The 15973-nt window shown below is 45.3% G+C and overlaps 1 protein-coding gene across 1 annotated transcript in view; it reads left to right on the top strand.

Annotated features, from left to right (window-relative positions):
* Positions 1-13081: 13081 nt before the first annotated feature.
* The window catches only part of FOXO3 (forkhead box O3), a 304845-nt gene continuing 301953 nt past the window's right edge, over positions 13082-15973 (top strand). Inside the window, exon 1 of the mRNA XM_078648409.1 lies at positions 13082-14725. Coding sequence (XP_078504535.1) covers positions 14222-14725 — 504 coding nt within the window. The 5' untranslated portion in view covers positions 13082-14221. The remainder of the gene's footprint in view (positions 14726-15973) is intronic.

The raw sequence follows: 15973 nt of genomic DNA, 5'->3' as shown, positions 1-15973 counted from the left end.
ACTTCATCCAGGCCTGAATTGAATAGGATGCCGTGGTTGTGAGAATAATACAGCCAGAAGATATAATTGTCTATTATTGTTTGGGGATCGCGGTGAGGATCTGACGTTCTGGACAAAGTACAGGCCACTGCATCATTGATCTGTTTTTGTTTTTGTGAGCCCTGATGATGGCCATACTGGACGAAACGCATCAGCTGTTTTAAGTTATCTTTTTGGATTACAAAACATTGTTTTGGATGAAATTGGGTTACTGAATCCACAGGTGATTGGACACTTGTTCTGTTGGAAAAAACCTTTTGTTGCTGATATTGGATTAACTTGCAATAATAAAGCTTTGGAATACAGCACTGGACTGAAGACTTTTTGTGAACATGATGCTGCTTCCATCAATCTTTATATGCTTGGATCTTGTGTGGCCTTAACGGTAGACCACGGGAAGAAGAGCACACTGATTTTTTACAGTTTACTGTCATTATTGTATTGATTTTCTCCCTGTGCTTGCCAAGTCACCCTTACCATTGTGTACTTAGGTTTGATTACATTCTTACAGCCAAAGTGCAGGGAAGTGGGATCTGTACAACAGTAGGCATTGAGTGTTGTACGCACCTCCCTGACACTTCCCTTAGCATACACAAGCAGAACAATCACATTAAGGATAGTGTGATGAAAGTACATTAGATTCAAAATTGCTTTGATGTCAACTGGAGAGGCATCTGATCTTGGTTGTCATGAATATTGTGGAATTGAGTAATGAAGTATTTTGAGATCATAATTTCAGTCATTCTTTCCATAATACCACAAGAATGACAGGAAGTATTCTAATTAAATAGATTATGTGAATCATCCAGTCCCACTCTGCAACTCTGGGCAATAGCTTGCTTAATCTCCACAACGGCCCCCACAACGCTAAGGATGCCTGGTCTCCACCTTGGGGGTGCCCAGGAGTGGACACCTCACAGGGAAAGCCAGGATGGGTTCCACAGCGGATTCATACAAGCGCCTTGAGACCCTTGCGGGTGAGTAGTGCGCTATACAAGTATCAATTTACAATTTACAAGTATCAATTTTACGTGCTTGCAGTATTAAGGGATTGGCCTACCTTTTCTGCTTATTACATTTGAAGGATGATGAGGGATATGGCAATGAAGAATTTAATACTGAAATGATTCGACTATATGGAATTGAGGGGGCCTTTAGAATATGAACGTGATTTCCTTTACATATATGCATTAATAATTACGTACATGTTACAACAATGCAAATCTACATATGTGCCTTCAGGTGTGCTGCTATGTTTATTAATCATTTGCGATTTCGTTTCTGTACCTGTTTTAAGCTCACTAAAGCATTAGCATTTTTGCACCCACACATGCTTTTTTTGTCAAACTCTTTTTATTGAACTTTTCCAAGCATGTATTATAATGACAGCATATATTAGAGATAAGCCATTAACCTAACAACAAAGCACTAGTGATAGATACAGTTGCATACGACATGGCTTAAAACAATTGTTCTACATGAGATGAATTTACAATTGCAGCTTGTCAGTGGAGAAACAAATGTGTTGCTCTCAGAACCCCCCTCCCCACCCCTAATAACAAACAATAAGCCATTCGGAAAGACCAATGAAAAGAAAAATCAATTCCACACATGCATGTTTTTCCATTTTGTTATCCTCTTTTGTACACTACACATTTTAACTAAATCGTACTGGTAAGCGTAGCCTCATTCTGAAATTGGCACCAGAAGTCAGCTCTGGCTGGGTTGCATGTAGCATCTTCTCAATGTATTCTTCCCACACTGAGAGCCTGGCGCCTTCTCATTAGCACCAATCTGTAGGTTTCTGTTTAATCATGTGCATTTGAGAAAAGGTAGATACATTTAGCACCAAAATGTATAGATGTTAGCATTAAATACTCCTAACTAATGAGAGGTGTAGTTCTGAACACATTGCTTATTATGTAATGCGTTTTGGCTAATTTGCATTAAATGCATGTTAAACTTCTGTCTGTTAGCCCAGGTGTCTGTGCTTTCTTTTATACCCACAAACTGAACTCCCTGTGCTAAAGTGGCATTTATTTATAGCCTGACTCCATGCCCAGTGTCAGGATATAGTGATGCAGTAAGACCAAAGTGCCAGGTGGCATAGTACACATGCCATGGCCCAACAGCCTACACTAACTTGCTATGTGCTTTAGTGGGCAGGTCAATATCATATGGAAATGTAGCATGAAACTCAGTAACAGATGGCATGCATTTAGAGTGGTTGGTCGGGTGGTACGAAAATAAAAAATACTAAAATGGCATTTACCTTCAAGACTTGCTGCACAGCGTCCTCCTCTCCTCAAAGCTCCAACACGGGACCCAGGAAACTGCACTACCCAATCCTGATGCTGCTCTCAGAGCATGAGAGAAGCGTCAGGATTAGTGGGAGTGGCCTCTATCGGTGTTCACAAGAGCACTGGAGGAGTATGCTTTAAAATGCGCATATCTGCCTGGGACATGCACACTTTAAACCAGGCGTCTCCAACCAGTAGCTCGGGAGCTACTGGGAGCTCACCAGCACCCTCAAAGTAGCTCTCAGGGGTAAAGCCAAACCAATCTGATCTCAGGGATTCTGTGTATATTAAAGAAGGCAGCACTGCTCGTTTCATTACCCGTAAGAGTTTGCAACAGCCAAACCAATGGCAGGACCTCTTAATACCACTCAAACACATACTCTTTTGGCCTATCAATTAATCAATCAATCAGGGATTTATAGAGTGCGCTACTCACATGTGAGGGTCTCAAAGCGCTGGGGGGAGGGGCATTTGGGTAGCTCCGGTCATTCGAAAAGCCAGGTCTTGAGGCTCTTCCTGAATGCTTTCAGTGTGGGGCTTCATCTGATTGAGGGAGAGTTCGTTCCAGGTCTTGGCCATGATGTAGGAGAAGGATCTGCCTCTGTGGATGCGAGTGATTTCAGCCAAGGCCTGGTCAGCAGAGCGGAGCGGATATTTCTCTTGGAGGCGTAGAAGGAGGTATTGGGGTCCGGTGTTGTGGAGGGCTTTGTAGGTGTGTGTGTGAGCAGCTTGAAGGTCACTCTATTTTCAAAGGGGAGCCAGTGGAGGTCCCATAGGTGCTGGGTGATGTGGTCTTGTCGTGGGATGCTGAGGACGAGTCTGGCTGCCATGTTCTGGACGGTCTGGAGTTTGTGGAGCAGAGATTTGTTGATTCCGGCATGGAGGGCATTCCGGTAGTCCAGCCTGCTGGTGATGAGTGCATGGGTGACGGTCTTCCTGGATTTGGGGGGGATCCATTTAAAGGTTTTGCAAAGTATGCGGAGGGTGTTGAAACATGTGGAGGCTACGGTGTTGGCCTATGGGTCTGCCATATAAACCATCTTTATCCACTTTAAATTTACCTAAGAAGGAGATTGACCATGTTATATGCCCTGCTCTATCAGTCACACCGTGTGTGAAATCAAAGAATAGTGGCAGCAGTAACCAAGGCTGACCCACCAAAGTGTGTGACTGCAAGAACTAGAGTGAAAATGTGTTAGATGGGAGCATGGTCAACTAAAGAGCTGAGGGAAGAGAGTATGCATCCAGGGCAGAGAAAATTAGAAGCATCACATTCATTTGTGTGTGGGTGTGTGACATTGTGTCCTTCCCTACTAAACAGTGATGGTTCCTTAAAGCTACTCCTAGTGTCAAGGGCTGCCAAATATGTATGCTGGTCCCCATCATAAGAGTATTATCTCTGACGCAATTATGCCCGTTCATGGTATAATTGTGCCATTGCCATAATATTTTCATCCGTGACTATTTTGGGCATACAATTCTAGTATTTACATACTTGCTGCCATCACTGACATATCAAGAGCCTGACTGGCTTGCTTTTAGCCATTCCTGACAGAGTGGCAACCGCTTCTCCCATAATAATGTCCATAACTGGTATATGTTGGGCAGCCAGTTGTGATACAGTGGTAGCCCCGGTTTAATGGTGGGCATTATTAGCATAACAGGTGCATTAATAGTGTTATGGGGAGCAAGCATGGCCTATGATTCCAATTCCTCATTATTTGAAGCAGAATGTGTCCATCAGAGGCACTTTTACATGACGGTTCTCAACGAAAACGAAAAGCTGATGTTTAGGGACTGTGTATTTTCTAACAAAGAAAACTGATTTGATTTTTAAAGAAAAAATTGTGTTTTTTCTAGAAAGGTTTTTCTTTTGAAAAATTGAGTTTGAATGCTCAAAGTGGAAAGTGGTTTTGATAGAAAAATATGTGTATTTTTAAAATCTAATATGCTAATGAAGACAAAATATTACAAATCTAAAACACATTTAAAGTTGTTAGCTGAATGATAATTAAATTTGAGTTGGGGAGACTTACTGCTGTGGTAGTACCCTTTGTGGCACACAGCATGTGATGATTTGAATTTTACTTGATTACAAGCATTTAACATTGATAAACGTTTTCCTAGCATTCTGCTGATAACTTCATTCTGGAATGTTTGGGTGGTTACTACTGATAAATCGTTCTTAGGGTAGTCATAGTGTAATGTTAATACATATGCTAGTAGCTCGGCAGGACTTTCCTTGAGCAGAATTAGCTCTCACTACAGAAAAAGTTGGAGACCCCTGCTTTAAGCATAAGTGCAAAGCTCCCTGCTGCCACTCAGCAGCAATTGCCCCACCTCGTCCTGACACTCAGTTCAGGAAGGTTTGCTGAAAAATAAAATGGTAATAAATACACTTTATTACCATTTTATTTGTCCGGTTTGGGTCTTTTGGGGACATTTTTTTTAGTAAGCTACGCTCCTCCGCTCTCACAGAAGAGCTGCCCCTGATGAAACTTGCAAGAGAGATGGACCTCTTACTCCCCACTGACAATATCTTCAGATACAGTAAATACTATTGGTGTAGTGGAGGAAAAAAATTCCCTTGGTTGCACAATCTTTATTACTCTTCTTAATAGTAAGAGGAAAAATGGTGAGTGCAGAGATTCAGACCATGTACCTTCAGACTGTACATACAGCAGCTAGTGTTCTTTCTGCTCGGCTAGTCCACTGTCTCACCATAATCAAATCTTACATCCATTTACTGGGTACAAGTGGCTGATTACCGCGTTTGCAAGAGAAATAGAGATGAGATAGAAAAATAGGAGAGACACAGAGGGAAGTAGGCAGACTCAAGGTAAAGTACATAGGAAGAGAAAGCAAAAGAAATGAGAGAAAGAGATAAAGGGAGAGATTGTAGAGGGAGAGGGGAGAAAGAGAGGAAGGACAGAAATAAAGTGGTATCAAAGAGAGGAGAGAGAAAAAGAGAAAGAGAGAGCAAGAGAAGGAAAGTGGGAGACAAATAAAGAGGAAGATAGTGAGATGGAGGGAGAACGAAAGAGGGTGAGAGGGGATTCACAGTATTTATTCTTCACTACGGAGATGCACCCTCAACTCCCCTGTCCAGCAGCAACTGCCGATCCTGGAATCCTCTCCCACTCTTCGTACAACATTCCACATGACCCCCACAATTCTACAGATTACCTCAAGAGATGATAATTCAACACACTGTTCACTAACATATGTCAAAACTCTGGGCAGAGGCATCACGTCTCACTCGTTGGAGGGTGGGTTGAGTTTGCACATGTCACACCTAGTAAGAAGGACTAAAAAATCGTTTATAAGCTCTGATATGTCACAGGGGGCACTGTATGATAAAAAGGCTACAGGGGGCAATGTCAATGCCATTAGGGTTCCCACCTTTCTGAGAGTAAAATACTGGCCATCTGTTCATGTTTAAAGATTGTGCAAAGGCCTGAACCTGATCTTTAAGTAGAACTTCAATCAATCAATCAATCAATCAATCAATGAGATTTGTAAAGCGCGCTACTCACCCGCTAGGGTCTCAACTTTAAATATATTCGTCAGTATTCATTTTTAAAATGCCCTTTCTGTCTTTTTTTTCCTTTAATTATCAGTCAGGGGTCATTAGGTCAGATGTAGAACACATATTAAAGTGTTTTCTTCTAACATTTACTGTTTAAAGTACATACTGATAAGGGAAAAACATACAGAGGCAATTTTTGTCCCGGCAGGGACATTTAAATACCGGTCAAGCCGGTAAGGTGGCAACCCTAAAGGCAATGTAAATTCCACTCCAGGCTGTTTTATTTAATGTAAGAAACTGTTTTGGAGACTTACTTGACCCACTATTTTTAAAGGCCAAGATTTTACTTTAGTGAATTTTTGTAGCTGGTTTGTTCCGTTTTTAAAAAAAATTAAGTCACCGATCACCCTCCCTTTCTCCGTTACCTCGAAGGCCAAAGTGCGTGTGAGGTTATCAGACACACCAAGTAGTTCTCACTCGCACAAATTCTCAAAATTTGAGAGCTCTGCAAATGTCATCACTATTTCTGTGAAGTGGGACTAAATTCTAATTTTATTGTGAAAGGATGGAGCGAATATTATATATTATAGAGGATGTGGCGCCACAGCTGCAGGCTTTGCAACTGGGGAACCAGATTCGAGTCTTGGCGTCCGCTCAACATCCTCTGATTCTGGACAAATCACTTAATCTATCACTGTCTAAGAAAATGTATGTGATCTTGTGCAATGTAACTGGTACTCACGTAAAATGCTCCAATGCCTTCAGGTCGAGATCGTGTTGTATTAAAAAGAACAGCATAATAAATATATATATATATTTTTTTTTTATTATTATTTTTGCAAAAGAATCCTCGCCAAAATTCCGGTAAAGAAAGACGAGGCACTCCAGTTGAGGATGTTATTAAATCCGATTTATTGGGCACAAACAAGACGCGTTTCGACCTCTTGCAAGATCTTGGTCACATGACCATACGTGGAGTTTCCGTCCATGAAGTACGCATTACATCTCATGTAACGTGGGAAAAACTTAGAGAAAGGACTTTAAGTGAGCGAGAAAAGAAAATATTCAATTGTACATCACGTCAATGTGTATAAAACAAATTTTAAGTGCTACAAATTAATTATAAACAGAATATTGCGTAATACATTGCGGTGCTAAATGAGAGTGTTTACCAATCATGATCAAAGCTGGGGTCAAAGATACCCTTAGTCTCGGTGGCGATCATGTGGGTAACTCCAACTTCACAAAGTGAACGTCCGCTGGCACCCAAGCGCAAACCCAAGGGACACCGTCGTGTGTATGAGGCAGCATTTCCTCCCTCTCGAGACGGTATGTGGGGTGTTCTCTGTGTTTGTGTATTCATTCATTTATGGATATCAAGTGGGATGCCCAATAGTAAGCCTCTATGTCAGGGAGTGCTATCCTGCCATTGTAGGGATTGCGTTGCAATGTCTTGAGTGCAATTCTTGGGTGTCCCCCTTGTCAAAGTAGTGTTCAAAGTTTACTAGCTATTTATGAGAATATGGCCTTCGGTAGGGGATGGTATGAGTTTTGGAGGGCATATAGGAGTTGAGGCAGGGTAATCATTTTAACCCCTTCCACACTCATGACGAGCTGGGCTCGTCATGAGGTAGCCTCCTGCTATGCTCATGACGAGCCCAGCTCGTCATGTAACATGTGTTTTTGTTGATTCCAGCACACAGCGGGAAAATGCATAGCATCGATGTGGTTAAAGATGGACGCTCGACCGAGCAGGGTAAGGGGAAGGTCTCTCCATCTCCCCACATCTAACCTAAAATTGTTTAGGACTACACCCAAGTTTTCCTTTCTGCACACCTCCGAGTGGGGAGTGATGAAAATACCCAGGTATTTAAAGACCCTTGGTACTACTCGCAACTTTCCAGGCAGGGAGCAGTCTATTTGTGCGTTGGTCGGGCAGTAAAGTGTGGATTTATTCCAGTTGATTTTGTACCCCGATTGTGGTCCGTACTCCATAATCAGATCGAATAGGGCTGCTATGGTCATTTCGTGGTATGTGATATACATCAAAACATCGTCAGCATAAACAGAAATTTTCTCTTCTTCTGCATCTGTAGGCTTGATGTGGAAGCCCCGAATAGAGGGGTGTATCCTGATGGCACAAACCAGTGACTCAAGAGTGAGCACGAAAAGGAGGGGTGATAGAGGGCAGCCCTGCCGCATCCCTCTCTCAAAGGGGAAAGGCGCCGAGCACCGACCATTGATGCTCACCGCAGCCATCGGTTCATTGTACAGAAGTGCCACCCAATTGCGGAATTTCGACCCTAGCCTGAATTTAGCCAAAGTGGTGTTGAGAAATTGCCAATTGACAGTTGCAGAATGCTTTTCTACGTCTAATGATAAGAACGCCTGGGGACTTGTCCGGATTCATACTTTCATAAGCCAGAGGTGTGTACACCTAAGGTTCAGGTGGGTAGATCTGCATGGCATAAATCCAGACTGGTCTTCGTGGATCAGATCCGTGATTAGACCCAGATGGTGCCTAGGATTTTAACTTCCAAGTTCAGCAGTGAAATGGGTCTATAAGACCCACATTGGTCATGTGGTTTGCCCTCCTTGTGTATGACCACAATAGTAGCCATCCGCAGGTCCGGTGGGAGAGTACTCATGAAATTCTTAAACTTACTAGAGCAGCACCCAGAAGAATGAATATCTCTAAAAACCAATGGGAGGCGATTAAAGTCTTACAGAAAGATGAGAGCATTGTGGTCAAACCTTCTGATAAGTGCGGGAATGTTGTCCTCATGAGCAGAGAAAAATACACACAGGAGGTACTCAGACAGTTAAATAACACCCAGTGCTATTGTTTGTCCAATTTACAGAGCAGACTCTTCAATCTCCTGAAAGGGTGGTTTGAGAATCAGCTTCTTGGCTGGAATGAGTACCAATTTTTGAAGAACGAAACACCAACACTATACCTATTACCAAAAGTGCATAAAGATCTGGATAACGCCCCAGGGCATCCAATAGTGTCCTCAAAGAACAGTTTGTTTGAAAATATTTCCATCTATGTTGATCATTTTTTATTCACATATGTCAAGGATCTAAGTTTGTATGTGAGGGACACTAAGGACTTCCTACAAAAAAGTACAGAATATTCACTGGGGACAGGAACACTGGTTAGTGTGTTTGGATGTTGAGAGTCTGTACACAAGTATACAGCATAGAGATGGTTTGGAAGATTGTAAATACTTCTTAAAATCCAGAAGTATACATGTATTGGAATACACACACATGTTACAGAGGATTGAGATTTGTCTCTCTGAAAACGTTTTATTCTTCAACAATGCTCTGTTTATACAAATCCAGGGCCCCTCAATGGGCATCTGCTTTGCCCCGAGTTACGCCAATCTTCTGGTGGGCGAAGCAGGTGCTCTCGGGTGACTCCTTCAATAAATGGACAGACAAGGTCAATTTATGGCTAAGGTCATTGACGATGTGCTCTTTGTCTGGGAAGGAAATGAAAGTGACCGTATAACATTTGTAACAGAACTTAATGAAAACACTGTAAATTTGAAGTATACAATGCAACACAGCCAGAAGACAGTGGATTTTTTAGATCTAAGATTGACAGTAGAAAATGGGAAACTCACAACTGACTTATTTAGGAATGAAACAGCGGGTAATTCCATACTCCATGCAACAAGCTGTCACCCTCCTAATTTCATTAAGGAGTATCCCAGATAGCGAATTCCTAAGAGCAAAAACGAACCGCAGTTCCAATGGAAACTATGAAAGGAACAAAAAAGAAATGATAGGGAGATTCAGAAACAAAGGATACTCACACAAAATGTTACAAACAGGGGTGACCAAGGCAGATAGCATTGACAGGACTGTGGCTGTTTCAACCACTGAAACCTAAAAAAGTATAGGTGTTCAAGATGGCCCTATAAGGTTTAGAACGACCTACAACGCACAGTCAAGAGATCTCAAGAAAATCATTGAAAAAAGATGAGACATCTTAACTCAAGATCCCATCCTGAGTACTAAACTAGGCCAATCACCATCTGTCACCTACAAAAAAGCCCATCGCTCATGGATATGCTTGTTAAAAGCCATCTGGCACCACAGAAATCCAATTGGTTAGAGAGGGGGGAGGCTTCCACAAATGTAGCACACGCACACCAGCAGGTTTCTTGGTGCTGAGGTTCCAAACAGAGAACTGCCAGGCAAAGAAGCCATTAATTATAGGCCAAAGGAAACAGACAAGTTTTAAGCTGCTTTCTGAAACACATGTAATCCACCTCAAGCCTCAATGAGATGGGCAAAGAGTCCCAGAACCTCAGTGCCAAGAAGGAAAAGCAGGTCCTGCCAATGCGTTTGTGCTTGAATCTGGGAACCACCATAAGATTCAGGTACATTGATTTCAAAGTACGCGGGGGAGAGTACTTGCTGATTCGTGAAGAGATGAAATTGGGCCCTGTTCCCTGAATAACTCGAAAGAGAATGCAACCCGTTTTAAACTTGGCTCTCTGTTTCACTGGAAGCCAGTGGAGATCTTTTAACAGTAGGGTAATATGACATTGTCTGTCCTGAAGATGGATGATTCTGGCTGCTTGATTATGAATCATCTGAAGTCGATGTTTTTGCTTTTGTGGGAGTTCGATATAAAGCGCATTACCATAATCGATTTTTGATAAAATAAGAGCAATCACTACTTGAGTACAGGCCACTTTGCTGACGTGGTGACATCAGTGGCGGCTCCTCTGCTAAGGTGGAGTGTCGACCAACAGAGAAAATAAAATGATTACTCGTGTTATCATTTTATTCTCTCCTACTTTCACCCATAGCTTTGCGTCAGGGCAAGGCAGGGGAGGAGTGGAAGCACTCTCTTAAAGTGCACAATGACTGCTTGGACGGCCCTCTCGGGCCACCCAAAACAGTCTTGCGCACTGTATTTCGAACTTAAATGCCCGGGTCGTGGCATTTGGCTGCAGCGAGACGAAGGCCTCACGTCTCCATCGATCACACAGGCAGCCTAAAATTAAATGAAATTGTTGTTGTGACATGTTCTCTTACATAATTTCGCAATAATTTTATTGAAACCACCAACATTAATTAGACAGTACAGAACTTCAATGACTGGATCACCTGCGCCGCCGACCAAGTCGCCCCCACCAGACCAGCCAAAACACACAGACCCTCTAAATGAACCAGATGCTACACCCCAACACTCCGTTTCAGCAGTTAGTCCTACACGGCGCTGCACTATTATGAAGACCGTAAATTAACCCTACCTGTGAAATGCATAACAGAATATGAATAAACTTGCAACAATTTTCCCACTAAAAGCGTGTGGTCTGTTTTGTTGATGATTTAACTTTATTTTGTTACAAAAGTATGTGTGTAGACTTGTCAGATGACTGAGGGGCTAGGGGTGGAAACACTAGGTAGAAGGCCATGGCACCCGCAGGGGGACACTTAAGGGGACAGCCCCTTAGTGTTTCCTCACTGCCCTGGGATAGTATTTTTTCTGGGGCCACCTGGCCTATGAAGTTAGCCACAGCCAAAGTGGGATTACACCTCCTCCGTGACCCCAGCAGCCGCGGGCCGTGGAGGGAGTTACGGTGGGGCAGGGAGGCGGGGAGGGGGAGGGGGAGGGGCAGGGTGGAGAGGGCTAAAAACTGGCACCTGGATAATTACAGGTAAGTAAACAATTTAAATAATAAAACGAATTTCGTAGTGCGCACTGCATCGCAAAATGCGATGCAGTGCGCGCTACGAAATTCGTTTTATTAATCAAATTGTTTACTTACCTGTAACTATCCAGGTGCCGTTTTTTAGCCCTCTCCACCCTGCCCCTCCCCCTCCCCGCCTCCCTGCCCCACCGTAACTCCCTCCACGGCCCGCGGCTGGACCCCAGGTGTACAATGTCACTTCCAGGAGGTCAGTGGGGTATTTAGGTGGGTTCGTCACCTGGATATTTCTTTTCGGTGGCCAGCAGCAGAGGACTTTGACACCCACCCATGAACAGAAGAGCTAAGAGCAGCCACTTGCTGTACAGTGTCACAAGTGGAGTTACAGGGTGATCCTAATGCACAAAGCGATGAATACCCTACCAGGTGGAGACGGGGCCACTAAACAGGAGATACGCAGGCCATTGGGGGCCATGAGAAGAACATGACGGGGACCCCTCCATCCCGGAAGGGACAGTTGGTATCCTAATAGCTGGGGGTTGGCCTTACCTAAGTTCTTGGGGGCACGGGTGCAGCAACCATTAAAATCATTGCGACGCAGTCCCAATGCGAAATATACAGCTCTGGAATAATAAGACGGTAATGTAATGCCAGGTGGCTGAAGATTGCTTCAGAATGTGGGCCAGCCGTTAGTCCTAAGCGGCGCTGCACTTATATGATTACCCGTAAGTTGACCCTGCCTGTCTACTGCATAACAGAATATGATTAAACGTGTGACCGTTCTCCCACGAAAAGCGTGTGGTCTGTTTTGTTGATGATGCAACTGTATTTTGTCACAAAGGTATGTGTGTAGAAATGTCAGATGACAGCAGGGCTAGGGGTGAAAATGCTGTGTGATTTGCAAGGTGTGGAAATTGTACACATTTAAGCTTGCTGCACACGTGTGCTTAACATCTTTATTTATTTAATGCGATTTTCTATAGCGCGAACATTACCCGAAAGTGACAGAGTGCTGTACAAAAGAACCAGTTGCGATACATAAGGATTTAGGATTACATGAGTTACATAAAAGATACATACAGGAAAAAAATGCAAATGTACAAGTTGTAAAGTCACACAGGGAAGAGATACAAATAGAAAAAATTGCAAAAGTACATCAGAGAAACCAACACTAAAATCCGGTACATGAGACCATAAGTCAGGCCACAATCAGCCAAAAGAACGGCCTACGCAGTGACCTGGGACACCATGTCTTAGGGCATTGCCTGACTAACATATAGGCCTACCCTGAACCCCATAGACTGGCCGTCAGCCTCGCACGCATGCATGCCTCGACATGCCCACTTAGTGGGAGTCGACCGTCAGCTGCCTTTAGCTTGCGTGTCGCTTTAAGGCAGACGGCTCCCTTCCCCGGCCCGCCTCCCTGGGCGGGAGCGGGTCTGTGTCAGGCTAGGTTGAGGCCGAGCCTCCCCCCTTCGCCTCCTCCCTCGGTCCGCCTGCGTGCAGCGCCTTTAACTTTTCTGTTGCCGCTGGTTGTTGGGAGAAGGAATGTGCGGCTCGGTGGCGCAGGGACGGAGCAGGCTGACAGCGGCAGGCTGCTGTCCCGGTGCACAGCGGCGGCGGAGCCCGCCTGCCCCTCAGCACGCGACGGAGCGCATGCACCCGACCGGGAGGTGAACGCCTCGGACCCCGCCTCAGCTGCTGCCCCCGCCGCCTCTGGCTCTCGGGAGCGGGACGTCCGTGCAGCCCCGACACATTTGCAATTGCTGCCGCTCCTTTCTCCCCTCAGTTTTTTTTTTCATCAAAGACTTGAGCGAAGGGAAAACCACTGTCAAGATGGCAGCTGCAGGAGCAAGAAGGTTGTGACTATAGGTGCTGCAACTCTACACTGGGGTTTCCAGCGTTGCACGTTGTTTTTACAATCTTTTTGGTTCGGGAAGACGTGCTGGGTGATCTTCCTCTGGCTTCAGCCCGACACGCTGCATTTTATGTTATTCTCTGCTGCAGAGTCCAGCTTGGTAATCTTGCATTTATTTTACGTTCCTTCTGCCCGCACCATCCCCCAAGTAGGGGAGGGCACGTCCTGGTTGGATTGTGGCTGTTGGGGGTGACAAAGCGCAGCCAGGTGGGGGGTGGAGGCGCTGCGGGGATTAGGTGAACGAGCCGAGCCTGACAGCTCAGGATGTGGGTCTGCCGCACACCAGGGCGATCCCGTGTGCTGCTCAGTGCCTCGGACGCCGTGGGTATATGAAGGATCGTACCCGAGAGCGGAACAGGACAAGCCAGGCCCCCGGGAGCACTGCTCCCCACCCCACTGCAAAGATAAAACAAGTTGGATCATCGCGAGGAAAGAGAACGGCACCAGATACGCCTTCCTGGACAGCCTCTCGTTAAGGGGAACAAAAACCTTGGCACTGAAGGGAATAAACTGCAATCCTAACACAGAAGCGACCCGCCAAAATAGGATCAGATTCCGTCCCCTTACTTTTAAGTGGCATATTATGTGTGTTTATGTATTGCTTCCCAGCTCCACAACTGGTACAGAGGAGAGTGTTTCATGGAAAGTGACATTTACGCCCGTTTGAGCCACTGACTCCTGGATTTCTTTTATTTTAATTTTTTTGCAATCGCACAACTTGGGGCTTGTGTCCCCCCTGCGCTGCCAAAGGGCTCTAAAGATGGCAGAAGGAGAGGGGGCCGCTGCGCCCCTGTCCCCGGGGCTGGAGGTGGAGATCGACCCGGAGTTCGAGCCCCAGAGCCGGCCGCGGTCCTGCACCTGGCCCCTGCAGAGGCCCGACCTGCCCGGCAGCCCGGCTGCGGGCGGCGGCGCGGCCGGGGAGCCCGGCGGGGCCATCAGCTCCATCATCCCCGAGGAGGAGGACGACGAGGAGCCGCTGGAGGAGGAGGACGGCGGCGCCATGGCCGTGGGACCCGGGGAGGCTGCGGCCACCGCCGCCCCCTCCTCGGCCGTCCCGTCCCCGCCCGCCGCCGGGGCGCCCCCCAGAAAGTGCTCGTCCCGCCGCAATGCATGGGGCAACCTGTCGTACGCGGACCTGATCACCCGCGCCATCGAGAGCTCGCCCGACAAGCGGCTGGCGCTGTCCCAGATCTACGACTGGATGGTGCGCTGCGTGCCCTACTTCAAGGACAAGGGCGACAGCAACAGCTCGGCCGGCTGGAAGGTGAGGGGGACCACGGGGGGCGGTGGGGGGTTTAATTGAGGGGGTGGGGCGTAATGAAGGGGCGGAGACAATGTGCGAGAGTGCACTGTATAGAGAACATGGTGAGGGGGATCCTTGTGATAGCAGGGTGGTTTAAAATATATTCATATTGAAATAGCGCTTACTATCCCGGACGAGGCTCTACAATGGTTGGAAGACTTGGTAGGACATAGCTCAGTGGAATCCCGGCTGAGTGATATGTTTCTATCCAATGTCATACATGTTATAGTGTTATTAGTCGTACAAAGGTCTCTGTGGAAGTTACTGACGATCCTTCTATAAAAGCAGTCTCTAATTTCCTTATTACAGTTGAGTTGCAATGTCTGTACTCACCTGCATTAACTAAATGACGTGGCTCCTCCACCTCAGTAAAGTTATTGCAGTTCTGCCAAAACCGTCATCATGCCTGCTGCCAGCAGCTGAAAGGTGAAAGGCAGGTCACGGAGCATAATTACAGCTGAAAGCCAGAACTGGTGTTTCCTTCAGATCCGTGTTTTTTATTTTAAGTGTGCAGTGGTCAGAAGACATTAAGGGCAACGTGCTTATTTTTTGCACGCTCTAGATTCACAGGAAAGACACTTTCCATGTTTCTACATGCTCTGAACTAAAGCATTATTTTTGATCAGGCCTTTTCGAAGATCTTTCTGCAACTTATGAATAACTGCTACTTGGTATGTTTAATTTTGCCTTACCAATTTCACTTTTAATTTCGTATGGAAAGGCAAGACCCCAACGACTTACGTGGTTTGAGTAATGGTTTGACCATGCACTCACCACAAGGAATAAAATACCCTCTTCCATACATTAAAAGGATATTTAAATCACTTTGGAGTTCCATGACCTTCTAAAGGAACTCGGTCTCTACATGGTCACAGAACTGCTGGGCCACTTATAATAGCTTAGAATGTACTGCTGGGGTTCCCTTTTCTCGTTTATCTTGCCCAGTAGTTAGTGGGTTACTTCTCACTATTTATAACTTTGTCATGCTTTTAGCCATCTAGTTATTGTGCCATTAGTGCACTTGCTGTTAACTGTGAGGGTAGTTCTTTATTTTTTTATAAGCCTAATAACGTACTGGGGGACATACATGAAATGGAGCACAAGTGAAAGAACAATAAGGAAACTGGCATTCAGGGACACAATAAAGGAAGGTGGACATTGTGATAGGTGTATTGTGGTAAATGGAAATGGGGCATGTTGGGGATGGGG

This window comes from Lissotriton helveticus, chromosome 6, assembly GCF_964261635.1.
Source record: "Lissotriton helveticus chromosome 6, aLisHel1.1, whole genome shotgun sequence".
In the NCBI taxonomy this organism is placed as follows: domain Eukaryota; kingdom Metazoa; phylum Chordata; class Amphibia; order Caudata; family Salamandridae; genus Lissotriton; species Lissotriton helveticus.
The sequence above is the reverse complement of the archived record's forward strand: the minus strand, read 5'-3'. Positions and strand labels throughout refer to the sequence as shown.